The 27817-nt window shown below is 37.0% G+C and overlaps 1 protein-coding gene across 2 annotated transcripts in view; it reads left to right on the top strand.

Moving 5' to 3' along the window:
* The first annotated feature begins 531 nt into the window (after positions 1-531).
* The window catches only part of BMP5 (bone morphogenetic protein 5), a 54073-nt gene continuing 26787 nt past the window's right edge, over positions 532-27817 (top strand). Inside the window, exons 1-3 of one of the 2 annotated variants that reach the window (XM_052676962.1) lie at positions 533-788; positions 1384-1751; positions 24536-24728. In XM_052676962.1, the coding sequence (XP_052532922.1) occupies positions 1502-1751; positions 24536-24728 (443 nt within the window). In that variant the 5' untranslated portion in view covers positions 533-788; positions 1384-1501. Of the gene's footprint in view, positions 1752-24535; positions 24729-27817 lie in introns of both variants that reach the window. The other variant, XM_052676952.1, reaches the window with a different exon arrangement.

Below are 27817 nucleotides of genomic sequence, written 5' to 3'. Positions count from 1 at the left end.
TATGAAAGTTGTGACTCTGACCATAATTACACCGTTGGCTGTGCACAACTTGAAATCTCGCTTGCTGAATAAATTTGTTTTCATTCAGAGTACATTGCCGGCATTTTTAGAGAAGGGTGAATCAAGCCTAACAGACAAAATTTCCTACGGAGTTTGTTAAAAAGGTTGCCTTTATTTGCTAAGCCTACCTAAAATATAAACATTTCTTGAATTAATGAGATGCTATTTTGATCTGCTATAAGGGTTTCATATTCAAGGTTACGAAACTATAGACTCCTGAGTAGAGTCGCAGGAGCTTCCACATTACGCCAAGCCTTCAGCTATCTACACATCCTGAAACTGCTAAAATTAAAAGTGCTTGCTTGGATATTCTGCAAGCTGCCAGGAAAGAAAAAGCAGTCGATAGGCAAATTAAGTGCATTACTGTAAGTTGGGGGGGAGGAAGGCTTAAATCTTTGTCTGGCAACAGAAGGGTTAAGGACTTTTTTGCTATACCCGTTTCAAATTACAATGAGAAGCCTCTTCTTTCCCAGCAGGGTTGTGCTTACATTAGTCTTTAGATCTCTCTTGAAGAGAGCTGTTATATTTGTGCCTGCAAGAGTTGGAAATAACAGTTAAGAAGCTGAAAAGGGTTGAATGGATTTACAGACGTTTTTTTTTTCAAGTAAATTCATGGCAACACATTAATTTGATTAGTACATGCTTTAGAATTACTTTACACTCAAGCGCTTCAAAAGATGTTAACGTTATCACCAGGCTGCTGGACAGATATGTGTTACACCACCAAGGTACAGATCAAGACTAATCTGTGACTCAGGATTTATCTTGGGAAGAGCGCAAGGTGTACGAAGAACTCAGAATAAGAAGGGAAGATAACTCTGGGAACTACAATGTGTCAGAAGAACAGCTCTTGCTGATACAGCTCCCCACCCAAGACCTGGTTATCTAAGGTTTATATAGGAATGCCTAGGTCAGCTGACAAAATACTGGTCTTCTGCTCCATAAATGCAGAAAAAACGATAACAAGAGTGGAAAATTGGAAGTCTGAATTTCAGCTTTCTTAGAAATAACTGCAACCTGACACATTCCATAATATTTAAACAGGGTGGGGGGAGAGAAATCACCAAAGATGTTACGTTTAGAGATGACATTGACATGAAGAATAGGTAAATTTTGTTTTTCAGCCACTGGGAAAGCAGACCTCATAGGAACTCAGGACAAGTAGGAGAAAAGATTTTTTTTTTCCTTGTTCTTTTTCTTTTCAAAGATGAACCTAACTGCACTCAAAGCTTTCGTGGGCTTGCTCTGGAATTGCTGGGTTCTGGTGGGTCACGCACAGGGAGGTTTAGGAGACAATCATGTCCATTCAAGTTTTATTTACAGGAGGCTGCGGAACCATGAAAGAAGGGAGATTCAGAGAGAGATTCTCTCTATCCTGGGTCTACCTCACAGACCCAGACCATTTTCACCAGGAAAGCAGGCTTCTTCTGCACCCCTCTTCATGCTGGACCTGTATAATGCCATGACAAATGAAGAGGATACCGAGGAGCTGGAGTACTCACTGAAGGGATCCATGGCAGGGGAGAGCAGAGGGATGCAGAAAGGATACCCTGCCTCTCCAAATGGATATTCGCGGAGAATACAGTTGTCTCGCATGACCACCCTGGCCACACAGAATCCTCCCTTAGCCAGCCTGCACGACACCAACTTTCTGAATGATGCTGACATGGTGATGAGCTTTGTCAATTTAGGTATGTCAAAGTTTTTTTGTTGTTGCTCTTTCTGCTCTGTTTGACGAACTGTTAGGCTGATCTTGGAGGGCTGAGAGAGGGAAATGTCTCAGCCGGAGTGTAACCTGTTCTAAAACAGCAGGATTGGGCCCTGGCTGCTGTGCCACTTGCAAAAGAAAAGTTGTACTAACGGTGAAGTAGCTACGTTGTAGGTGGCCATGGAAAAAGATTTTTCTCACTGTTTATATAAAGTCAGTTTCTATAACTCCCCTCTGCTGGCTTCTGTTTTCTTTCTTTCATTGATGTAATGAAAATTCTAGCCTTAGGCCAAACTAACTCCTTTTTTTTTTTTTTTTTTAAATCTCAAAAAATCAAACACTTATGCCTATTGCTCGGTTATTTCCCGCACTGTTTTGTTTAAAGCTCAGACATGAACAAACATCAGTTGTTAATATTTTAAAACCCAGGATGTTATGAAAAGGGAAAAGTCAAGCCATTTCTGAGGGGGACCAAAAAAAAAAAAAGATTTCTTAGGTTATTTGGGATTTTTTTTTCTAATGGTAAGAGTCAGATTTTTATTATCTTTTCAGCTGGCTGGCTGGATTTTATATAATCTGTTTCTGTTTCTTTGTTATTTCTGTTTAATAACCACAGACTGTGTTTTACTACACTGCCATGGTGCTCAAAGTCTGCAACAGTTCTTATTTTCTGCCATTAATCAATTAGAGAATTAAACACCAGAAACATGCAAGCAAGGAATGCTTTTGAAAATTGTATCATATCAGACACAAAACCTGATAAAACTAAATTATATTGGCTTCTGAGTACAATAAACATGCTTACCAGTTATGTTGTGGTTAAAAAAAGAGTTACAGATTTCTTTAATAGAAGGCAACCTAAATCTCATGAAGAAAGCTGCAAATAATTCATGAAATGTATTTACTATTTTTATAAGTAATTTAAATGCTGCAGGACTCATAAAGCTATCTAAAAACTTCTTGTTTGATCTAAATAGTAGCAGATTTAATTGGAAACTTCTCAGTAAGCTCATGCAAAATCTGATAAAACCTTACCTTCCAGGATAATGCTTTCTGTAGAAACTTTTTAAGCAATGGCACATGTTCTGAAATACCTTCCGATTATCACACAAGTTCTATACCTTTTATGTCTACCAGGTTTTTAATCCCTGCAGCAGGATTTAAAATGTTTCCAAACACTAAACTCCTCAACAGCTAAAATTTTTGGGAAAAAAATGACACCCTGGAGTTTAGCTGGCATAGTAATAAAATTACATTTGTTTGGCAGATTGGGGGGTGTTTAATTCTGAGATCTTTTTTTTTAGGAGTAACATATGTCTGAACTCTAAATGCATTTGCTTATTGCTCTTGCTCCCGAAATAGCAGGGTAGAAGAAAATTAAATCTCTGTTTTTGGAAAGTGTGTTACTCATCCTTAAGAAAGAGTTACTTCTTATCTCTGCGTTTCTTTTAACTTATCATCGGATGACTCGATTCACCCAGAGTGGCTGGAATACACTGAGTTTAAAAAGGCAATGTTACAAAGAAAAACTAGAAATGCTCTGATCTCTTCAGCATTAGGCAAGGTCCTGATCCTGCAAACTTTTTTCTCACTTGCCTTGTGAAAAACCCTCCGTGAATATGTCAGAGACCATTTCATCAATGGCACTGATGGCTGTTAACATGGGATCTACTCTTTGATTTCAAGAAACGTCTCTGATTGCAGGAGGACTTCTTGCACTTCATGAGTGTAAGTCTCAGGGTCAGTGTCAGACGTGTGCTGGCCTGATCCTGCTGTGTTTTCCCAGATGAAACTCCTCTCTGGGACGCTGCAGGTTTCCAGTGTCTTACCGTAATTGGGAAGTTTATAATATAGTCTCATTTTGTTGGGAAGGAAGCATTGCCTTGAGATAGTTTTTAGGAGAAGTTAAAGTCTGTGTATATTTCAACTCGTGTTTCGAAGCTGTGAAAAGTGGGAGAGTGTGTTATTTTTCTAGTGAGTATGGTTAACAGACTCAATTAGCTTACAGGAGAAAAAAAAGTAAATAGCAGTGTTTGTTTGTGTTCTGTAAAACTAAAATATGTCTCAGCTCTTAGTGAGGCTAAACCCTAATTCACTTCAAATGCCCTTCTATACTGGTTGGTTATTGTGGTTTATCACATATTCCACCATGTAGCATGTGTAAGAAATATTGACGACTGATGTAGATTAACTTCAGCATTTTTATTAAACAATCCTATGTTTCAGTATAATTAACATAATAACAAAATAAATCATGGAAACAGGTAACCATTTTGTATGATTTATGCCACATAAGACTGTGACAGATGAGGGCAAGCTCTTTTAATATACAATGGGAAAAAATATGCAGTGATAAGTGAATGCTAACACTGTACCTTAAAATCAATAAATGCTGGTGCAGCACAGTAATAATTCAAAAGGTTTTAGATTTGAAGCCCCAGTCAACTTGCATCAAATTAATCTGCACTGGAAAAACTATTCACCATATTCATACTTGCACACTATTAATTACATAAGGTGTAATTATAAAGCTTTATTAATCATGTTGATATTTTAAATTGAAATTTTCGTATATTGTTGCAACCAGTTATATTATTTTAAGATAAAAATATTTAAACAAGAAATATGTAACTAAGATGTTTGTTAAAAATTATTAAGCATTAGATTGAAAAGACTGAGTAGAATTAAAAAAGTAAAGTAAAAAAAAATGAGAAATGACAAATAATATTACACTCAAGAATAAAAAGTGGAATGCGTATGTTAATTCTGATAAAAAATCAACCTGTCAGAGCTGTGAACACCTCACTTTCCAAAGCAAATTTAAAAAATAATCATCAAGGGAACTGCAATTCGTCAAGGAACCAGGGAGAAAAACAAGATTGCATTTACTTCTCCTGAAGTTAAAATTGTAAACACCTGCTCCTTACACCGGAATTTCCATCTCTTTCTTTCTTGAAAGATACAACAAGGCAGAGAATATGCCTTGTCCTGTGCTCTGTATAAGACTGTGTGCATTGGCAGCTCTCCATAAATATTGATGACTGTAGCAGAAGAGTTAACTGGGGTTGGTCCAGCAGTCAAAGAATAAATCCTCCACTAAATACACTGGGGTTTTCAAAGATCTGATTATATCACCTACAAGTTCAGGACTTTGTTTTCCTCACTGAGTGTTTTTTATCCTGTTGTTATATTTTATTATATTGTTGCAAATCCCTGACTGTTTAGAGTTCTGGCATCTTCTTTTTGGCTGAGCTCCTAAAATGACATATATGGGATACCCTGTTCTTCCGAGAACATGCAAATAATGCTAATGTAGCTCTGCTCACTTTTGTGCTCACTCGAAATTCAGTTGAGGAAGGACTTTGTTAAGATAAATGTTAGCATTCCCAGTCCTCACCTCTCACCAAAAGAGTGGGCTCAAATAAAAACATAGACATGCCCTGGACTGGGAGAAACAGCAGCACTTTTTGAAACTACTTTTTGAAAGTTGAGCATTTCAAGGACTGAATTTTATGTTACCATCAAAGTGATCATTAAATCCACTAGACTTCCATGTTCCTTCTCATGAAATTCAAATGTTCTGTATTCTCATTGGTTTACAACACATCTGTGACTTTTTTTTTTTCCTAAACATTGTTGCATTCGCTAAGCAAATTTGTTTTCTTCCTCCATATTTTTCTGTGAATTAATTCATGCTCTATGTGTGATAGGGGGTAAACATATAAAAGCTTTGTGGTTTTTTTTTTTTTACATGCTTTTCTTAGCAGCTAAATTAATTTCAAAAACTCAGATGTGAAGATTACTGTAAAATTTGTGCCTTTGAACTGCCCTATGCTAATTTAGATTACAATGCAATATTATACAGACTTTTAGAGTTATTAACGCACCATCAAAACATCTTCACACTCAATGTGATTCTGTCATTTTAATTAACATAGTTAATAATTAAAAAATACACTCTCTGTGATCAGTTTTTAAATCAGGCATGGAAATCTAAGTGAATATTCCCTATTGGAGGCACGGAAGACTGCTCATTTTAGTCCAGTTTCTCTACCCCAAGGTTGCACACTGTCTTGTTCTTCTTTAAAACACTGAACAAATACATAAATTCACAAGATTTACAGTCCATTGTGTTCAGCCAAGAATGCTAACATGGTAGAGCATAACTTTTATAGAGCTGCTTTAAGAATCCTACAGTACATTAATCCACAACGAATAACTGTACAAACATTTTTTTTTGTTTCATCTGAGAAGGAAAATGTTGCTAAATACAATCAGACCTGAAGTGTATTTAGTAGCTCATTTCATAATTTAAGTTAATTCAGTTTCTTCAAGAGAAAATATCATCAGTGAGGGATATAGAGTGCTAAGACCTAAAATATCAGGGATTGTAGAAGGGGAGCTGGTTTTGAAGAATACGTGCCTCAGGCCTCAGGGTTGTTAACTTCTCCCCTCAAATTTTAGGAATGCCTTCCCTTCCTTTCCTTCCTTTCCTTCCTTTTTCTTTCTTTCTATCTTTCTATCTTCCTTTTTCTTTCTCTTTCTTTCTTTCTTTCTTTCTTTCTTTCTTTCTTTCTTTCTTTCTTTCTTTCTTTCTTTCTTTCTTTCTTTCTTTCTTTCTTTCTTTCTTTCTTTCTTTCTTTCTTTCTTTCTTTCTTTCTTTCTTTCTTTCTTTCTTTCTTTCTTTCTTTCTTCCTCTCTTTCTTCCTCTCTTTCTTCCTCTCTTTCTTCCTCTCTTTCTTCCTCTCTTTCTTCCTCTCTTTCTTTCATCCTCTCTTTCTTTCATCCTCTCTTTCTTTCATCCTCTCTTTCTTTCTTTCATCCTCTCTTTCTTTCTTTCTTTCTTTCTTTCTTTCTTTCTTTCTTTCTTTCTTTCTTTCTTTCTTTCTTTCTTTCTTTCTTTCTTTCTTTCTTTCTTTCTTTCTTTCTTTCTTTCTTTCTTTCTTTCTTTCTTTCTTTCTTTCTTTCTTTCTTTCTTTCCTCTCTTTCTTTCTTTCATCCTCTCTTTCTTTTTCTTTCTTTTTCTTTCTTTCTTTTATTTCCTTCTTACCTTCTTTTCTTCTTTCCTTTCCTCCTTTCATCCTTTCTTTCATCCTTTCTCTCACTCTGTCTCCTACTCTTCCTACTTCTCTCTCCCACTCAATTTCAGATATTGCTGTCTTACAACATTATGTGAATTTCCTTGGCGATGGTACAGTTTTACTCTGTAAAATGCAGACTTCTAATGAAAATATTGACACAGCCTTAAGTGAAGTGGCAGAAATAGTGCTATTATCTTGCCATGGACAGAGGGATGCTATTACAGAGATAAAACATATTAAATAACAAATAGACTCCATGTCATTATTTGTGGACTTGGATCAATACCAAGGCAAAATGAGAAAATATTTGTGAAGCTTTTTAAATGGCAACCAAAAGTCAATAAGATGGTGTTTTTCACTCTTTTCCTTAAAATTTAAAGCAAATTAGATCAAGAAGTTCTCATTTAATCTTTGTCTGAAGTATACTTCACTGGTATCTTGAAATCCCAAGATTTTTTTTTTCCCTTAGTGAATTTTAGTCAGCCAATCAGTGAGCTGAAATGATTTGTTGTCACCAAGGTACCCAATCAAGCATTAGAAGTAACTTTTAATAATGGAAAGATTTTCTATGCTCAAATTAAATGTTAAGGCAGCTTTTTACACAGGTTTATTTATTCATTTCAAGAACAAAAGGACTTTTCTAACTGGCTGACATTCCATAAAAATCCTCACCTGATCTTTACAATTCATTAGTCAGATTTAACCAATTTTGGTGTGATGACAGGGCAAGTTGTTCGGAATCATTTTTGATTTTGAGCTAGAAATATTTTCCATACTCCTTTTTGAAATTTTAGTACGTTTGTTGTTTTCTACTGAAATATTTTTATTTCTTTTTTAAATCTCTCATGTTACGTGGACTTTATGAACTACATAGTTTTCCCTCAAAATAGGTTTGTGTGTAATTCATAAATATCATCATCTAACAAAATAATGTTTTTTTTACAACTGTCAATTATTTCTTTGCCAAAGTTAACACTTAAATTCAAGCAAATTATTGTATCTACTCAGCCAAAAAAATGTCAAGCTCTCCATTAACTGGGGCATAAAACTGTCTGACTTTTCTTGCGGACAGATTTGAAAGAAATTGCAGATAACTGAAGAGAAACTGATTTAGCAGATGGTTAGACGTGCATGGTGAAAAGCTATATATATCCATGAATATATATAAATATATATTGTTAATAATATTTTTCCCATTGGGAAGAATGGCTGACCCAGTTCCGCTGCTTCTTTAGAAGCGCTGCTTTCCAGACTAAACACAGACTTTGGGTGGGGTTGTGGGGTTTGTATGTATTGTACAGTACATATTTTCCCAGGAAAACACAATCTCGAAGTGACTCTGGCTGGCCATGAAAGAGGAGGGCGGCTCGCGGAGACGCCTCAGTGCAGAGCATGTGAGGGAGGAATCGGCCTGACATGAGCTGAGTGGAAATCCTCCTGGTTCTCCTCCTAAATCCCACTTTATACGCTTAGATAACAGGACGGCTCTGGCACATATGTGATCTCCTACACTCATTGCTTCTGTCATTATTTTCTCTGGATGTTACATTATGCAAAGAATTTCACCATGGCTACCTGCCTTCTTACTGCCTGAGTTATGGCAGTAATTACAAGATGGGCAGTTCCTTTTTCTTCTCTTTTTAGCCATGGCAGCTCCTTTCAGCTCGCTTTCATGGGCCCACAGGCTAATGGAGTTCTGCAGAAAATTGATTGATTATAGTCTGATCATGCTCGGTGTTGTCTGGTGTTTCCACATAGCTGAGAATGAACAGTTTATGAAGTGCCAATTGCAGCCTCCAGCTAAAGAAAGACTCCCCAGGGCTACAGGAGGGCTCTAGCTGCTAGCAGATTTCATAATGATTTCCCACACTTCTCCCCATCCTCTCCTGCTCGTCCTTTCCCTTGTCTCTAGCCCCCTCCACCCGGTCAGGGTCACTGAACTTTAATTTTCTGTCAGTGGCGATCAGCTGGGGAAAGGATTAAAGGGGGAGAAGCGGTGAGAGCAGGCGACGGCGCGGGAGATGGTGGAATGAGGGGAGGAATGAGAGAAAAATGGCAAAGCTCCGAGCAGGCCTCAGAGGGAACAGAGGCCTCTGCTCAGCAGGCAGCAGCCTGTGGGCCTGGGAAAGGTTCTGGACAGAGGCACTGTGTGTGCTGGGAGGCGACTGGTGTTACTGGGAGCCTCCCAGAGGTGTTGTGAAGCAGAGCGTTGCATGGCAATCACAGAGGCGCAGTGGAGCAGCAGTTTAATGGTAGGGAGAAGAAGGTGCAAGCACACAGAGAGAGATGAACAGAAGAGAAAATGAGAGAGAATGTCATAAATATGGATCATTTATAATTGAAAGAGAAAATAAGTCAGGGCTTGGTTTTCTGTTTCCAGCAAGCCTTTCAGGTGAAGCGAGTGGTTTTCTTCCCGATCCCTCATGGCAGAGCTGCTACCTCACCCCCCAGCCATCTCCCCAGGCAAAACTTCTCATTCCTGCAAAATAAAAATGCAGCCCTCCCCACCTCCAGTATGTGTATGCAGAGAGCGCACAGACGGCCAACTAACGTTTATGGTAATAAATAACATAGAAGCTAGCTTTTAAAAACCACAGGTTAAAGGATGAGGGCTGCCATGACGCACACAGAGAGATTGAGATCAGAGGAGAAGCTAAAAGGGGTCAGGAGAAACAATGAATCCCCTTGTTCTTAGTAATATTTATGAGTGCTCCATTGCACCTAAAGTTCATATTTTATTGGCGAGGCCATGGGGTTTCCCCATTTGCTCATCTCTTAAAATAACACCCTTGGTTAAAATTTCCTATAAAACACAGAAGTGCTACAGCAGGCAGAACTTGTCAACCCTGACAACTACATTATGTGAGTGTGTGGGTGAGGTACACCTAGCAGGAACTGGTTTGTGAATTTGTTTCCATGCAAAAAACGACTGTGAACCAAGCAGTTCAGTTCTCTGTCCAGAAGCTTCCCATGATTATTAAGAGATGCTCCAAAAAGTAAATCTGAATTTTCAGATTTCAACTCCTTTTTTTTGAGCAAGTGCTCCAGTGCAAATTGGTTGACATCCTGGCTGCTATTAAATATTTTGATGGCATGTGTGGCATCTTGCCAGGATGCAGCTTCAGTTTGCTGTAATTAGAGCAAAGTGAGACAACATTTTTTAATGAATCAGAGCATAGAGAGATGATCAGGACAACTAGTAATGGTAAAAGACATATATCTGTACCTGTAAACTTTCACTTAATCCTCTGAGCTAGAAAGGTGAACTGCTGAAATTTCTTTAAGGTTTGTCTTCTGCTTAGCAATATTATTCATTCAGACCCCGCGAGAATCTGGTTTGTAAAATTCTTCTGGAGACTGTATCTTTCAAATGGAATTGTTGTTCTAATTCTCAAAAATCTGACTACAGTCAAATCTTGAAAAAGCGTAGCCATGATCCAGAATAGTCATAAATTAGTAATAACTTATCTAAGTATATCCGTATGAAATATTCCTTTGAAAAAAACTGAGAGAGAAGAATTTTAGATGAGATATTCAATTCTAAGATACTACAAAATAATTTCAGAAAAAATATTTCATTGGGCTATTGCAATATGGATAGCATCAATTTCATAAGTAGTGGTGATAAAATATGTTCTGGCAAACCTAGACTCCAGGAGATGAAAGAGCAGAAACACTAAATGATTTATGAGTTTGATTTTGGAGCAGTGGGGGTGGCATCCACTGGAGCATGGTATCTGGGGTCACAGAATTCTAGAGTAATGATTTGCAAAATAAGTTAGTTGAGAAATCAAAAAAGTGGGTGAACGGTAGTGTGGATAATAAAGCGGAGCAAACCCAGCCTACACCTCCACGGCACCTGTAGTCTTTGTGGTAATTTATGATGGCAGAGATGCAGCAGGGACATAACTTAGGAAGGCTCTTCTCAAGGTGCCTTAGCTGGGCTATCTGTCTGACTGCAGGTTACAGAGTACTGGTGATGTAGAAGGTTTATCTGCTACAAGGCAACCTGATTGCCTTGCACCTGAGATGCTGTGCAAAGGTCTTGCTGTGAGCCTCTCCAGCCCCAGCCTGAACCTGGAAGTTTGAGTGTGAAATGACTTAGGAGCGAAAAATGAAAACCTGAAGAGGCTCAGAGAGTGGGCCTCAGTCTCTTGAACCACAGAATGAGGATAGACAAATAGTTCTGTGTTCATTTTCACTTCTTTGTGCTCACATTCGCAAGGATGAATGCCCTTTTTTCTTTTACTTAGCAGAGGACTATAACATTTTTTTTTTTTTCTTTTCTTCTTCTGAAGTCTGTTTTTACTGTGGCTGACTAGATCTATGAAAGACCTAGCTCTTGAGAGCCTTGAACACCTTGCTTTTCCTCCTGGTGAGCTTAAGGCTTCGATAAGCCAAGCATAAGAAGTCTTAAAACAGATAGTTTTACAAAATAATGAAAAAGAAAAGGAAATATTGGAATTAAAACATCAAATCTGACATTTCAGTCCTGGTGTAATGCATGGTGAGCATGTGGTTAGTGTAGCTCTAGTTCCCAGAATGTAGGCTGTTTGTGGCATGTGTGCATGCGTATCAGCATGTGTGCATGGGTTTGTGTATGTAATATAGAAAGCATGTAAATCTTTTCAGTTTTAGTCACTGGGATTTTTTCCCCCTTAAATCATAATATTATTTCCCATCAATACTATGTGGCTTTAGCAGCCCTGACCTTTCAAGCTGCCTGTTTGGACCAGTGTTTATCAGATGACCATTTGACCTCCTTGTTAATTGTACTTAATTACATCCTGTCGTAACATTTTGAAATAAGGAGGAGAGTTTATGGATCTGCTCCAAAGAGCTGAAGTCTAAAAGAGCAGAAGAATTCAGTGGTATGAGGTGCTGAGTAATCTCCTAGTTAGATCAGTCAGAGTTGTGCTCAGTACAGTTGATTACAAAACATAAACTGCTCCTTTTCTATTTATGATCATTGGCATTTCTGAGAAGAAAATCCCACAGTTTTCTTTATTCTGAGAAAGATTTCTCTTCACTGATTCTCAGCTTGGAGCTTTCTCTTAAGGGATCGAGGAAGGAGTGAGAAACCTATCAACAGCACTGCAAGGGCTGAAGTTCACATATGATGAGACAAAAGAGATGAACCACAAATGATCTCTCTGTGGTTTTCCAAAACTTCAGAGTTCCTTATGCTTCCCTAGCATTGCTGGTTCCCATGAGTTTATTGAGAGTTGTATGATATTTGGTATGAGATGTTCTGTGCGTTAGTGATTTATGGGAACATCTAAGGTTTCATTAAAAAGCAGCAATTATCCTGTCGTTGCAGAAAAAAAAAGAAAACAAATCAACACACAGAAACAGATGCAGTTCTTCAAAATGGGCATTCTAAAGGCTCAGAAGGCAACTTCACACTCAGTATTTTATAATGCTTTTCATGTAGTTGATGTCTTCTAAAACCCTTAGTGTTGATCATATTGCTTTTCTTCTGACTAAAAACAATATGTATGTTTTCTATTGTTACTGTTGCGTAGCTCACTTGTCACAAACAGATTATATTAAACATGTTTTCCTAAATTAATGAAGGGGAAAAAAAAAAAAAAAAAAAAAGGAAGGAAGCCATAACATAAAAAAATGCAGGTGTTGTTTATTTTATATATATATATTATATATATATTTATATATATATATATATTTATATATATATATATATTTATATATATATATAGGCCCATAGCTGATTTAATAATTCAGCTCTATTAACATCCAGGTAACAGTGCCAATGAATAACAAGTGAAAATCTAGACCTAGGACTTTAAAAAACACAAAGCAAAGGAATATACCTTCATTCTTGCTTTATTAAGACCCTAATAATTAGACTTACTGGAGAATGAAGTGCCATGAAGAATTAATTGCCTGTGGAAGTGAATTTCACATAATTATGGCATTATTTTAAAAGGTCTATCGTGCAGCATGAGTAATATTTTACATTAAAAATGTTACCTTGTACTGTGCTATGAAGCTCTAGAATGATAAAGTACTGCCCATGAATCTTCTATCATGAACTGCACAGAATTCCTGTGAAAGTTCAAAATCTTTACTAAGTCTTTTTTTCAGGGAGCAATCACTAAAACTGAAGTTCAGGTCTATACAGTTGCATTTACACAGTTGAATATTTTTACATGTCAATTTAAGTTATAAGTGTCTACAATTAGAAACACGGACCTTTTTTTTTTTTTAGAATTTGGGGAGGTACAGGTATAATGACACAATATAATGTTCTTCATTGAAGTAGTTTAATGTTAAGTATTTTTTCAGAATGAAGTTCTTTGACTCCTTGACATTTTCTCTATTAATCGTTCTATTGCTCTTGAGATGAGTATCCATTTTAACCACATCTCTTTAAAAGTGATATTTTTTCATCACTTCTTAAGACATGGAACTAATCATTTTTTAGTGAGACTTTATATCGTAAGGAGACTATTTATAAGGAGATGGATTTATATATATATATATATATGCACACACACACATATATACTATAACTTAGTAAGTACAGTTTAAATAATATTATCTAAAATGCATATTTGTATAAAAATTAATGGAAAATCCAGAGGCTCTTTCTACTGTAGAATGAACACAACTGAGTTGATGCTGCAGTTCATAGAGTCAAGGTGGAGAGACAATATATACGCATATTTATTAGAAATGCAAAACCACATAGGATGTGCTTAGTAGCATGTGTGTTAAAGAGAGAACTGTTGTAACAGAGATTCTTAAGGGGGCTCAAATCAGTGAAACAGGCACACGTGTAAGTTGAAAGCTGGTCTCAGTTGGGACAATTCCAAAACAAGTTACGAAAAAAAGTTCAGACTTGCTCATCATCATTGCCATACAGGAATGAAGCTTTCTTAATTAACTTTATATCACTTTGGTCAGTGGGATTTACTGTGGCCTCCTTTAAACCTTGCTGCTCCAGCTTGTTGTCTTCAGTCAGGGAGCGTGTTCCCAAAATGGAACTGGAAATAAATCCAAAAAGATAACACTATGATGCTTTCAGTTCTGAGGATGGGCAACAGAGAGTTCTCAATTACTTTATATGGAAAACTATCAGCAAAAATGAAAGTAATAGTCCTAGCCCTTGTAGAAATCAAGTTTTAGCACAGATAGGTGCAGGGGCACCTTGCTGACTGCACACAGTGAAACACACACCAAGTATTCTTAACAGTGTAGTAATAAAAAAATTGCATGGAAAATAAAAGCACTGTAAACAGATGGCTTCTCTCTCCCTGCTCATTCTTAATGTCTGCTCAAAAAGCGCCTAAATTTTGTATGAGGCACATTAGCTTAACTAGTAGGAGATGGGAGAAGCCAGTGTTACAGAATACGTCACAAGCTTTGTGAGATCATCTTTGTTATTTCGGAGATGTGTTGTTATCTATAGATAAGAAGTTTGTCAGGAACTGAGCAGATATATTATGAAATATTATGTCTATATACATGTGAGAAATGCAGCCACAGGTGGAATTACAGTGAGAATGTAAGAATGATTGAGGTACATCCATCTGGACATGGTCTTGGGCACCCTGCTCTGAGTGCCCCTGCTGGAGCCAGGGTGGGATCAGATGAACCTAGAGGTTCCTGCCACCCTGTCTGTGATTCTGTGATCACAAAGAAGGCTCTTATCTTCATCTTCTACCCTGACCTTAATCATTCCTAATTTACTTTTTTTTAAAGTCATTTTGATACTCCTGGATCTTTCTTCCCCAGTCTATCTAAAATAACTTACTGTGAGGGATGCTCACTTGTTGTTGTCTTACCTATAACTAATCTGAGCTTTTTCATGGCACAAATACTTTCTGTGAAGTCTGTTTTTAATTTTTCTGACAGTGCAGGCCTAATGCTGGATGGCCAATACAGAGAACTTGCAATTTATTAACAGTCAATTAGTTCCTGTCCTAAAAGAGGGTCGAAATATTCATTAACTCTGAAAAAAACAACACAAGTGTTTTTTACTTTGCAGTGAGTGTATTTACTCAGTATGGGGGATTATTTGTAGGTGAAATAATCTCTCCTCATGATGAATTAATTATGATCAGATTAGACCACCAGAGCTGAGGGTGCTGTCTGAATTAGTGTAAGAAGCTGTTAAAACCATGGCTTGCTCCTAAACTGGCTGTCAAAACAGTTATGTGTAACAGGCCTTTCTTTACTCTGAATGAGATGCTCCCAAGGTCTTCCTTCCTTGTAATTGTTACAGCTGATTTTTATTGAATGTTTAGTCAGTGTTAATGCATATGGGTAGTATTAAAAAACTCAGATGTGAGGCTAAGCAGAAAATAGTGTATCTGGTTGTATCCATTTCAATGTGCAGAATTCCATGGATGCTCTTAGGACAAAATCCACCAAAGGAAATAGCTGGAGCTTTCTAGACAACATGAACAAAATGGTGATGGTGGAGTTACTTGGCACCATTGGGTAGAAGTGAGCAGCAGAGGGTTAACATGTGCAGAACTAAGAAGATGTGGGAAGCTAGACTGTGCTTTAATGTTTAGTTTTACTCCCCTGCCAGTTGGCCTATGATGATATATGACCTTTCACCCTGCTCAGAAGTTATGTTCCATCTGTATACTTCTACAGTGTCAAAACAGTTATAACTTACACCTATTTTCTGACCATTGGATCCCAGAGGTATAACTTTTGTTCCTACTCATTTGCAGCTGAACTCAAGAGGGATTTCTTTTTTCTGTCATTTGTTAACCTCAAGGTTGTGTTGATCTGACATCCTGACTTTCACACACAGTCAGAAACCTGGGAATAATTGTTAGTTTTCTTTGTGACAATTTGTGATTAGAGAAAAGCAAAATTACATACAAATAAAAATGGAAGTCTATTGACAGAAGATATCAAAATACAGTGGTTTGCCAAAGCAGTGACAAATGTCATTGAAAGTGCAGAAAAAATTAACAACTTTTGGTCATGTTGCAATGAGGATTAGTTAATTTATCTATGCATTAGCTCAGAACTGAATATTTTTTCTCTAATTGGTTCTACATTTTGAAGTAAAGGTGATTTTCACTGATGAAAATGAACACAACCAAAAATCCAGTGGCTATGCATTTGTAAAATAGATATTTAAGATCAGAGTTCTTTGGCAACTGGATGACTTAAGGAAATCACAGGCTTCTCCTTGTTCCATATGTTAAGGCAAACTGCACCCCATCCTGTCTTCATTGCCTTCCCCTAGATATTTGGTTGTAATGTGTCCCTCTTTTGGCACACATTTCTAACTGACTGCCCAAAATATGATGTCCTGGTAAGACCTGTTACTGTTATCCCCCAAAGCTGTGATCACCTGGGCTTTCAGCTACTAAATTTATGAAAGATTCAAGTGAGATACATTCTGCCATTATTAATAGAGCTATAAAGGGCATGTATGCTGACTGTCTTTTTCTGTGTTTTGTGTTATGGTGAAGTTTTACGTTCAAGAAGTTGATGGATAGAGAACCATCAAAGAATAGCTTAGGTTGGAAGGGACTTTAAAGATCATCTAGTTCTATACTGTACTATTCTACTATACTGTAAAAACTAGAAATAAAAAATAGATTGTGAAGAGTGGCTTTATATTCCTTTATATTTATATTCCTTTGCATTCGGACTGTGATAATATCCTGGCATAGACTCTCACGGTATTGTTCACTTCCAAAGCTCTGTAACAGCAGCAGTCATCCAATCTCTTTATTCAGGTTACTTATTCCTACTGTTGCATTGGCCAGCATCAGAACTGCATAAGAAAAGCAGGTTTCTGTTTTTCCACTTATTCTGTATCAACAACTGAAATCCTTCCAGCATTTAATTATTGCTGGAGTAGCTGCAGCGTAGCACTTGTTTTGACTTGCCGTGCAAGTGCATTTGACTTGGAAGACACAGAAAACAGTAAATTGAATGAATACCACATGTTTACCAGTAACATTTTCAACAAAACATTGGCTATTGAATGAAGACCAGCAATTTCATTAAAACAAGTATTTTGTCCCATATTTTGGACAGTGTGGAAAAAAAAGAAAAGAAAAGAAAAGCATCATATTCTCATGGTGTAGAGAACATCTGGGAGACTATAACTGAGATAGCAGAGCTCAGTTACGCCTCTTTGGTCCAGGTATACGTTTAGTTCTGCAGTTATAAATACTGCTGGAAGGCATTGCTCTGCAGTTCCTGAGAAATCTTTTGTGCTCATGAGGAACGGTAAAAGCTTTTAACTACTGAGTTTTAGTTGTTAAAATTATTCCAGGAAAAAAAAAATATTCTTTTTATATATGCTCTTATATTTTGCTGTGTCTTTGTAAATTCTTCTGTTATTTGCCTAGACACTGCCTACCCCTTACTAGAGTTGAATATATGTAGGAAGGCTTTGAGGGAATTAGAAAATAGATATCATATCACATCATTTGAAGGTCTCCCTTAACATGAACTTCAAAACATTCAAACTATTTGTCTATTTATTGCTAATTAATATAAATCTATCTAATCTTATAAACTGCAACAATAAAAGTAGGAACTTAAAATTTCAATAATAGAACAGTACTTCTCTGGTCATACTCAAAAATGTAATACTAAGTTTTTGGGTATATTATAACTTAATTCTGTTATATAGTATTATACAGTATAGTATTATATTTATATTATATATATATATGTTATATGTTATTGAAACTTTTTTTTTTTCTGTGAAAGATAAAGAATGAAAACCAATGTGTGCTTGAAAAAAGTCCATGCAAAGTATTTTATTATTATTATTATTATTATTTTAAGTTACAGTTTTCCTTTTCACCTTGGCTCTAAACTCAGTTGCAATGACTGAAAGTTTTCTTATTGACTTTATCTTCCTTGAATTGCTTTGCAATTCATAGGGTTTAGTAATTTTGTGGAATTATGGAAGAGTTATTCCACTATTAAAAGCCTGGATTTAGGAAACAATAGACGATTTCTCATTTACTGAAGCTGCCACTAACTGCGTAGTATTTCATCAAATTTTCTAACTGTCTCTAATTTAGTTAACCAAAACAACCAAACACTGCTCACTGATGCCAGTAATTGACTGAAAATACTTTAGTGAAATAACTCCAAACGTGTGAGTGTGACCTACAAGCCTTCTCCTTTCTGTTTCAATAAGAAAATATATATTTTGTAAAAGGGATTTGCATCACTCTTTCAAAACCACATCTGTCACTCTTTAATTACTTTAAATACAACCAACCTAATAATAATAAATACAGAGAAACTAAAAAAAATAGTGACATAGTAACACTTTTTTTTTTTTTTTTTTTTTTTTTAAGTGAACTGGTGCAATGAAAAAAAAATAAGATTTCTGGAGACTTACCCTACTCAATTAAAAAAAAATTCTCACTGATTACAGAAATAATTTTGCTTCTAAGATGCTTTTGCATTTAAGAAGGGATCCAAATTATAAAGTAGACTAAGACCCTGATGGATGCATTCGGTGTTTATGATAGGACACGAATGAAATGCACTCAAAAATACTGGTAATTTTGAGATCACCTGTTATCAGCTGCCTGCACTTCTGACCTAAGGTATCCCAGTACAACTGCTCTTGGGATCTGAGTACCAGCTGATCCGTTTTGTGCAGAGATAAGTCCCAAAAGATCTTGATTCAGAAGGCACGTTCTGAACACAACTAAAGAACCTGCATTGGCAACATTGAAGCCTCTGCAACATATTTTCATGACAGAACCCAGATGATAATGACCACATCTTCATTCACTTTTTATTTCTCTAATAGATTGTTCACCAAAGAAACAGAGAATGTAGTTTTGTTTTCCACCTCAATCTAGGGAGAAAAATCAGAAGGAAAAGGATGATATTTTAAGTCTCAATCACCTACTTTTCCTTACTACTGGTTGCAAAGTACAAATGGGGATCTAAGCCCTCCCTTTCTCTGCTGATGAAAATGGGTTGCAATGTGAAAAGAAATGCAGAAAACTAGGCATTAAGAGATCAGGCAAGTGGGCATATGATTCTGAAGCTCTATGGTCAAAACACTCAGATGAACGATTATCTAGTAGATGCCTTTTATCAGTAAAATAAACATTAGGAAAACAAAAAGGATGTGAGAACAGAAATTATTTTTTTTTTTTTCAGTTTTACCAACTCCTGTTTTATGTTTGAAGGTGGCCCAGGATGTCCCATTACTGAGCTACTCAATATTGTGGCAGTCAGGATCTTGTCATTGAAAATTGCTGCCATGGGTTGAAATGTCTGTTGAGAAAAGGCTATCTCTTATTCCTCTGGTCTGGAGCAGTTGACTAAAGGGGAAAGGTAGATAAACTTGTCTCTTGTTATGGACTGGTGCAAGACAGTTGACTCTTAACAAACAGAAGTGGTTCTCTAGTGACAGTATCAGGCTCTGATGTCTGAAACATTCTTCTGAATACAAATGACTATTTACATGAATTTTGACTTCTAAGTCAAAATAGCCTTGATTGCAATTCTTATAGTTTTATAAAAGCAATTAAATTTTTAACAAAGCAGCATCACTAAGGCAAGTATTTTCTTTTTCTTTTTCTTTTTCTGGTTTTTTTTTTTTTTTTTTTTTTAATTATCATTAGGAGAATATTTTTCTTTACACTTGACTTTTAAAAGCGCACTCATTTTAAGACCTTTCTGGAAGCTTAATTCTTATTCAAAGTCTAACAGATAGATATAAAAGACTGCCATGTACTTCAATAAAATTTGAATTAGATTTTGCATTTTGATAAGTAAAAAGAAGAAAAGTGTATTTGCTGAGTTAAGCTTAAATTTTTTAAAGTTAATGTTTTTATTCAGCAGCCAAAAAGCCTGCACAAAATTACAAAGATTTAACACATTTATTTTTAAAAGTCTGTTTTGTGATCTCCTCAGCTGAGAATGATGTTTTGCTTAATGTGGTTCTTAAATTCTCTGTGATGCACTTTGTTAAAATCTTGACATCTGTCATATCAAAGAATCTTTCATTCGGCTCATGGATTGCATTTTGTCCCTTGTCAACACACTCTATTTTTTTTGCCATATTTTGTAAAAAGCATTGTCACTAACATAGACTGATGTTTAATAGTCTTGAATGGGTTTCTAGGATTTGAATGCTGGAGAGCAGAGCGATGAGGTAAATAGCTATTTGATGTCTGTCTTTTCACAGTAGCACAATAGCTAATTCCTAGGGCCTCTGACCTCTTAGTGTCCTGTAACAGAGTACTTGCATTAATCTGTTGCTTATCTGTCACCTACCACATTTGATATTTCCAGCCTCTGCTTTCAATTATCAGTCATTAGAGGCAGCGCTGAGTAATTTCAGGAGAAAACGCCTGGAACCTTTGACCTGTTTCTGTCAGATAACCACAAGTGTTCACTGTAGATAAACTATCATTTCATTATACTCAAGATGTAAACAAGTGTCGTTTGTAGTGTATCGGCTTACTGTAACCTTTATCACCTTGAAGTGATTAAAACTGACTGGTTTACTTAGTGCTTATACAAAGAATCCAGAATTAAACAGTGAAATTCAGTGAGATTAGTGCAAATGGCCTCTTATAGTTACACGGTCTGCAAGACCCTTTCTTTGCCTTGGCATGTATATGTAGTGGTTAAACATCAAGTTGATTAAAGAAGCTTCACGATTCATGAATCCAGTTGGGATTCTTGGACCTTATGTAGTAAAATCAGCTTGTTACAACCTGGCCTTAGTTTGCTCCCCACTTGCTGAAAAAGCTTTCACTTTCCATACATGTCACCACAACCTCTTTAGGAAAAGTGAAATACATAAGTGGGGAGCTAATTGCCAATGAAAGTGCATGCATAATAGTCCCATGCACTACAGCATAAACTTCTTGCTAGCACTTTCAACTTTTTTTTAAGCTCAGTCAACAGTCAATTAGACATTTGTAGCTGAATTGGTAATACACTGATTATTTACTGCACTGTTCTTCCACCTATGTGCTTCATATGTTTATTAATGGAAATCAGTGCACAGTATTTTCATGTAACAGATAACCCTTTTTTCAGAATATCTTTGTGGTGTAGACTCCTCTTCATTCCTTCTGGATTGGGGTGAGTGTTAATACAGTATGAATATTTCATCAGTGAGCCACATGGGTGGAAAATATCATTCTTTCCTATCTTACACACACAGGTGTTTGTGATATTCCCCTGAGCTATGATTTTTCTGATGTAACCGTAGCGCTGAATATATTAGTTTCAGGTGGTATGAGAATACCAGTGCAAAAAGCCAATGCTCCTGATCAGCGAGAGCAGATGAAGAATTTTGTTGTAATCAGCACTGACCTGATATCCCAGTCCTTTTTAATTACAAAAATTATGGACTTTCAATGGTTAAAAAAGGACTTCCTGATATTCTGGTCAACTGGTTTTTAGATGCTGTGATCTGTCCCGCAGAGATGCATTTTGGCAGATGAATTGAGCAGAGCTGGAATGACATGAGAATGATCTGGAAGAACTGAATACTTCCCAATCTTGAATGGTATTTTTCGGACTGCCAGTCCTGAAAAGCTGTCACATTTAAAATAGAAATACTTGAGACATAGTGCCCTGCTGCACTTAATGCCATTTCAGTGATGCAAAGGACCTGATGGCCAGCTTACTGTGCATTCAGTGTCTTCCCTAACAAAGCATTTATTAGATGCACAAGAGAGCTAGATTTGTATCTTATTTTTAGCACTAAAATACTCATTAAATAACATTTCTCTTTTATAATTCGTCATTGTAGACACTAGACAATGCTGCAACATGATTGTGATTGCTTTTTTCCAGTCTGCTATATGATATAAAATCTTCACTTTTCTAAATACAATAAAATTGTTTTTAATGTTTTGTACACTGGCCTACAGAAATTTATGGTTTGAGATTCTGGCTTCAATGCAGAGGGTGGGACTTCCCTGGACTCAAGATTTTTCATGGATTTTAGTGCCTGTTTTACACACCCCTTCATTTTTGGAGGCTATTTCTACTCCTGGGTCCTGCCTTGCTTGCCAATTCTGTCCTGCCAAGTAGAGGCCTAAGGAAATTTTGAAATTGCAATCCTTTCAGATGGCAATATTTTCTCTTCCTTGGGTATACATGGATACATAATATCTAAGTTCACTGTAATTTGGGGCTCAACAGACAAGGGCTATCAGTGTTCTTTCAGCAGTTGAGCTCATGAGCCGTAAGTGCTCATGAGAGAATCCCATCAGTGGTTATTGCACTGTGTCATAGAGGTTTGTGTCCAAACTGTAGTGTACATGGAGACAACTGCTTTTTCCAAACTAATGTTATTAATTAGAATGTACTTTGTAAGAAACTAGACAGAAAGAAACCTCAAACCCAAATAAAAACAGCTCAGGCCAGGAGTACTGGCGTTTAAAACTTTTATTCAGAGCCTAATTCTCCAGTGCTTACTCACAGTGAGTTGTGCTTAGTTACCCATGAAAGCTGGTAAATACTTGTTGAATAAATACTAATGCAAGATATTGTTGCTACATTAATTCTGGCTTTAATATATTTTTCATTTGCAGATTATGGACATAATCTATTCTACATTAGCTCAGCAACCCTCAGCTATAACATTAGAAACTTGTGGCAGACTCTATGCTCGAAAAATCCTCCACAGTTCAGTGCATTTGCATATGTTAATCTCTGCCAAGTTCTCTCAGAAATGAAAGGCTTTACATGCACATTAAAAAAAAGGCAAACAGACCCCAAACCTCAAGCTAGATCTCTGTGTATATCTCACAGCTTAGAGCTGAGCAGCAGAGCTGCTAAATAGACTGTATCCTGTTTCTCTTCAGTAGCAGCCCATTCATCTCCAGGTACAGAGCAGCCCGTTTACATGCTTCTGCCTCTTTTCTGTTTTACTTTTTCTGCATAGTGTAAGATGGCAAACCACGTAAGCTAAATACAAAGTTGAGCCAAGTAAACCTTGCAGCTAGCAGACAATTTTCCGTTTGTCAGCCAAGGGAAAGTTCATTTTCACTGAAGACAAAATGTTCTTATAACCTATCTATTTTATTTTTGGTGATTTGTAAGGCAACGTCCTTTTGGACACTTCCAAAAAAAAAATTCTCATGAAAACAAAGATAGTGAACATTTTTGAAAGGATGAATGTGAAGTGTTCTATAGGGCTCTAGCTAGATGGCCACAGGTGACTGCTGCTCTGAAAAAAAAGTGTAAAAGCTTTTGCTTCAGTGATTTTCATTTTAACACATCCATGACTGTGCCCTTAAACAGCAGCTCCAAAACATAGCATTTTCTTTCAGCACATTTCTGCTTCGTAAGACATGTGCATTATAATAATGCAAGCAGCAAATATATACAAACAGATATGCATTGTGTATGTAGATGAAATAGTGTCAATGTACACACAGACATGAACATCTAAATATAAAAACATTCTAATAATGAAGACATTTTATTGTTCATAAATATAAGGTAGTAATCTGTGCCTACAATTTTTCAGAACTCATGTAGTTCCTTCCCAGGATCTGAAGACAGTTATTACCAAAACTCATTAGGAGAGCAGGAGTTGTATGAGGGAGCATTTACCGAAGCTGGGCGCAGTCACAAACCTTTAGCTCTGTGTGTCAGGCTTTGTCCACCATTGGTCAAATCAGGAGGAAAGTGAAACTTCACTGCTGCAGGGCCAGAGCACAACTTTTTTCAGAGGTCAGTGTTACACTTCTAGGAAGGAAAACCGTGGATGATTTTCCCTTTTGTGTCTGTAAAATCTGGGCGTTCATCCCATGAGATAGTAATCAGACAGCACTGAGCCCTGTGGATTCCCTTGCTGCATCAGAATTGCTGCATCAGATATTCCTTGGTGGGACTAGCACCTAACTCAGGGTCAGGACTGCAGCAGATACCTGAGCAACCCCCAGTACAGCTGTACACTGAAGTCAACTTATATCCCCATCCACTCCTGACCTAGGGAAGAAAAAAATTAGTTGTTTTGGAACTGTGGTGTCATAAACATTGGCAGTGGCCCTGTGCGGCCACTGCCTCTCAGAGAGACCTCTCCCTGCCCGTGCAGGGGTTCAACACCATTTTGCCTCTCAGCCCTGATTCATGGCTCCTTCTGACCGCTGGCATGATGAAGCCGATGCCATTAGATTGCAGCATGTGTTAATTTACATGATGTGATTTATGCGATGTGACCATTTCTTGAATATATGGTGTTGTAGTGCACTTTAGCACTACTTCAGAATTTGTTATTTTAAGAGGGAGTGATCAGCATTCCCTTCATCTGCCTAGATATTAGTGATGTGTAGCACTTTCAAAAGGCATCTATTTCTCTGATATTACTGCTGCTGTGCTTGCAACCAAACTGAAGTCCTAAGTCCTTCTGCAGCTTTAAGTTTGTCCATATTTCTAGTTACTTTACAACATGCCCTCTTTCAGCTTTTTTTTGATATTCTTTCCACTCCGGCTTCTGGAATTTGTATAAAACCCACTGAGGGTTTTTCCTTTTGAACTGAAGACATTTGGCTTGTGGAATTTCCTCTAACTGGAAGTATGTCTGAGCTTGTGGTTTTATTATTTCCACAGTTTTATATTGTCCTGTTTGTTTACTCCTAAGCACGGGGAATGCTCCATTAGTCATGGGAAATCAGTATTCACCACTTTAATTTGCATTCAATTCTTTCTCTAACAGTTGAAAGAGACAAGGACTTCTCCCACCAGCGAAGGCACTACAAGGAATTTCGGTTTGACCTCACTCAAATCCCACATGGAGAAGCAGTGACAGCAGCTGAATTCCGGATATATAAAGATCGAAGCAACAGCCGGTTTGAGAACGAAACAATTCAGATTAGCATTTATCAGATCATCAAGGAGTATCCCAACAGGTATCATGTCGGCATGAGCATATTATGCCTGCAGTAATGTTCCAGATTTCTATCTGAATTTGAGAGGTGATAACTGATCATAAGCGTGCCCTTGGCAAGGCATTATTGCTGTCCCTGTGGTTTGTGTTGCATTAATTCCTAGGCAACGTCAACAAAAACTGAGCAAGAACAAAACTTATCTTCAACATAATTTATTCCAGGTTTATGGAGTTGCATTTCCAGCCTCACCAAACAGTCTGCCCATATACAGAGAGGGTGAGGGTTCATGTTCTCAGTGAACAAATGGTGGAATCGTATGCGCAGTGTAAGCGTCTGGATTTGGTAAATACACCATTTGCTGACACTGAGGTACTACAAGCCAAGATTCAGATAGTTCCTTACAGGCAGATAGACTGTTCAATTTTGCTGACTTTTGAAGGTTTTTTTTTTCGCAAGCGTGTTTTAGTATTCTGCAGAATGTAACTGAAAGATTAAATCAGGCACTGCCTTTAAGATGACATACAGACACTTAACACTTGCTGCGTACAATAACTAAGAATTAAAACACAAAGACATTACACATGAGCAAATATGTGATCCTATGTTTGCGGAACAGCGTGGGACACATTTCCAGGACTGTGCAACAGCCATGTAAATGACCAGATTTGACAAGGCAAAGTAGATAAATATCCCAAAATTCCCATTAAAAAGTAGTACCAATTCCAAAATGCTTCTGAAAAAAAGAAATGGCATGTCCACAAAGTACTGGAGTTTTTACCTAGATTGGTGAAAATTTTAAAATTAAATTGCTTAATGTCTTTAATGTTTAAGCAAAGCGAGAAAGAAAAATTGTTATGAGTTAAATAAAAATCTCCCTCATCTTGGAACAGATAACACATTTCTATTCTGGCAATGTCTAGCAAAGGCAGCGGAAATGGTAGCAGAAACTTGCAAAGCATCAAGCACTCTATCATCAGGTAGCTCAAAGGCTGGGCCAGAGTTCAAATCTCTTTGCTGCTCACAGAACCCTGAGCTCGTACCTTCCAGGTGAGATCTCTGACCATCAAATTATAAACATTTTATGACTATAAAGAGGAGTTGTTTTTTGTCAATGGAGCAGAACCAACAGAAGGGAAAACACTTATCCTTGCAGAGTATCTTCTGCTTTCTTACTACATTGTGCAGAAATAGAACAGTGCAGGATATTTTTTTTTCCTCTGTGCTTAACTTGCAAAAGTTCTGTTGTTGTAGGTTCCAAAAGAAACTTTTTGGAGGAAAGAATGAAACTGGAAGGAAAAAAAATATATATTTTTGAAGAGCATATGTCAGGGTTGGGATGTTGAAAGCTCTTTACTTGCAAAATCAACAGACGTTTTTTTAAAAACAAGTGGGAAAAGTTAGTTTTCTAATCCACTTTAATGGGTTTCTTTATTTGTATGTTGGTTGGTTTTTTTTTTTTCATTAAGTTGCTTCTGTTTTATTTTAGAGAAGGCAAAGTCACTTACTTCTCTGAAGCAAGACGAAACTTTAATAAACATCTGACCTGTTAAATGACAGTTGTCCCTAAGAAACCACTGAAGAATACTCATGATTTCTTTCGATATCTTATCTACTTTTCTAAGATAGTAAAATCACTATTTCTATTTATAAACATTTTTTAAAAATACGTATGTATTTCCATTCACTAGCCTAATAACCCCACGTGTTCAGATGGAATCATGATGTGGGAAGAGTACACATGCAATGACACACCGTCCATTGGCTTTTCCCTATTCTATCTAAGGAAATTTCAGACTTAGACTTATTAGACTTAGTCTTATTCAAGTGTTTCTCTTCAGTCTCCACTTATATATGCAGCATATGATGGCAAATGCTTTAATGTTGGGATTGGAGAAATCCACAACCTCATAACCTCTACAGTGCTCATATTTGAAACAAGGAACTTTTCCCACTTGCTTCTCAGTATCTCTGATCAGAAGAACTCCTAAGCATATTTTATCACTGCAATAAAGTTACATTATTTTTTGCCTTGGGATCCAGACTTCAGTAGCATTAGTCATGACTTTGTCACCTCAGTTTTGTCCTATATCAAGACATAAGACTTCAGTTGTAAAATTTTCAGATTTAGGTGCAAATATTTCTGTAGCTATGGAGTGCTCCACACTCCTGCTAGTCATACCACAGCAGAACTGCTTAATTTGACCCTGGCCCTCCACCTTTCTTTGCTCTGAATGGGAAATGGGGGTGCCCAGTAGGATTATGCAATCTGTAACGGGTTCTGCTGTGCTTTTGGGCAAGGCATGGTCAGGGTTTATGGGTTCTGTGTTGCAGTCTTTGTAGTTTCAGACATTTTTCTGTCTTTGGAGAAGCTGCTGAAATGCGTGCATTGAATTCATTTGGAGTTTGCTAAAATTACAGTCTTTGAGATTGAAATTTTCTGTTTGTTCTAAGGGAATATGTAAAGCATTGCCAATGGCAAGGCAACTTTTCTATTCAGCCCTGCCAATGTACTCCTGATCTTTTCTCATGACGAAAGTAATGTGCTCCAACAGGCCAAATCCTTGTTCATGATCTAATGGCAGCTAGCCACTAATTTAACTAAACCCCAAGGATTCTTCCCACATTAGGGAATCCTCAAGTGTCATTAAGATACTAGAGCAGCTTTCTGGAATGAGGCGAGAGGTGAAACCACATTATGGGGATGGCCTATTACATACTAGTAGTCATGTTTCGATCTGGTCAAAATCTTTGCTGGGTTTCAAGGAATTTAGAGATGGTTTATTTCACCTTCACTTTCCTGAATGACCCAGGAGATCTGGATCTTAGACGTTCTGCCCATAGCCTCTGCTGAAATTCTTGAGTGTGGTAGCATTTCTGATGTAGGCAACTGGTCGTCTGAGTCCAGACTGTGATCAGTAAACTTAAACAGCCTCCAAAAAGGTAAAGCCAATCAGCTGTGTTCTGCCTGTATATGTTCACTGTTGCATTTCAGGCTATTTACGACATAATGCACTACTTTTTTATTAAGTGTTGTGGACTATTTTTAAATAGATTTTTTTTTTTTTTTTTAAATTAGAGCCAAAATTTGCAGCTGTTTTTCATTTTAAATG

Source organism: Tympanuchus pallidicinctus, unplaced genomic scaffold, assembly GCF_026119805.1.
Source record: "Tympanuchus pallidicinctus isolate F22 unplaced genomic scaffold, pur_lepc_1.0 scaffold1, whole genome shotgun sequence".
NCBI lineage: Eukaryota > Metazoa > Chordata > Aves > Galliformes > Phasianidae > Tympanuchus > Tympanuchus pallidicinctus.
The sequence above is the reverse complement of the archived record's forward strand: the minus strand, read 5'-3'. Positions and strand labels throughout refer to the sequence as shown.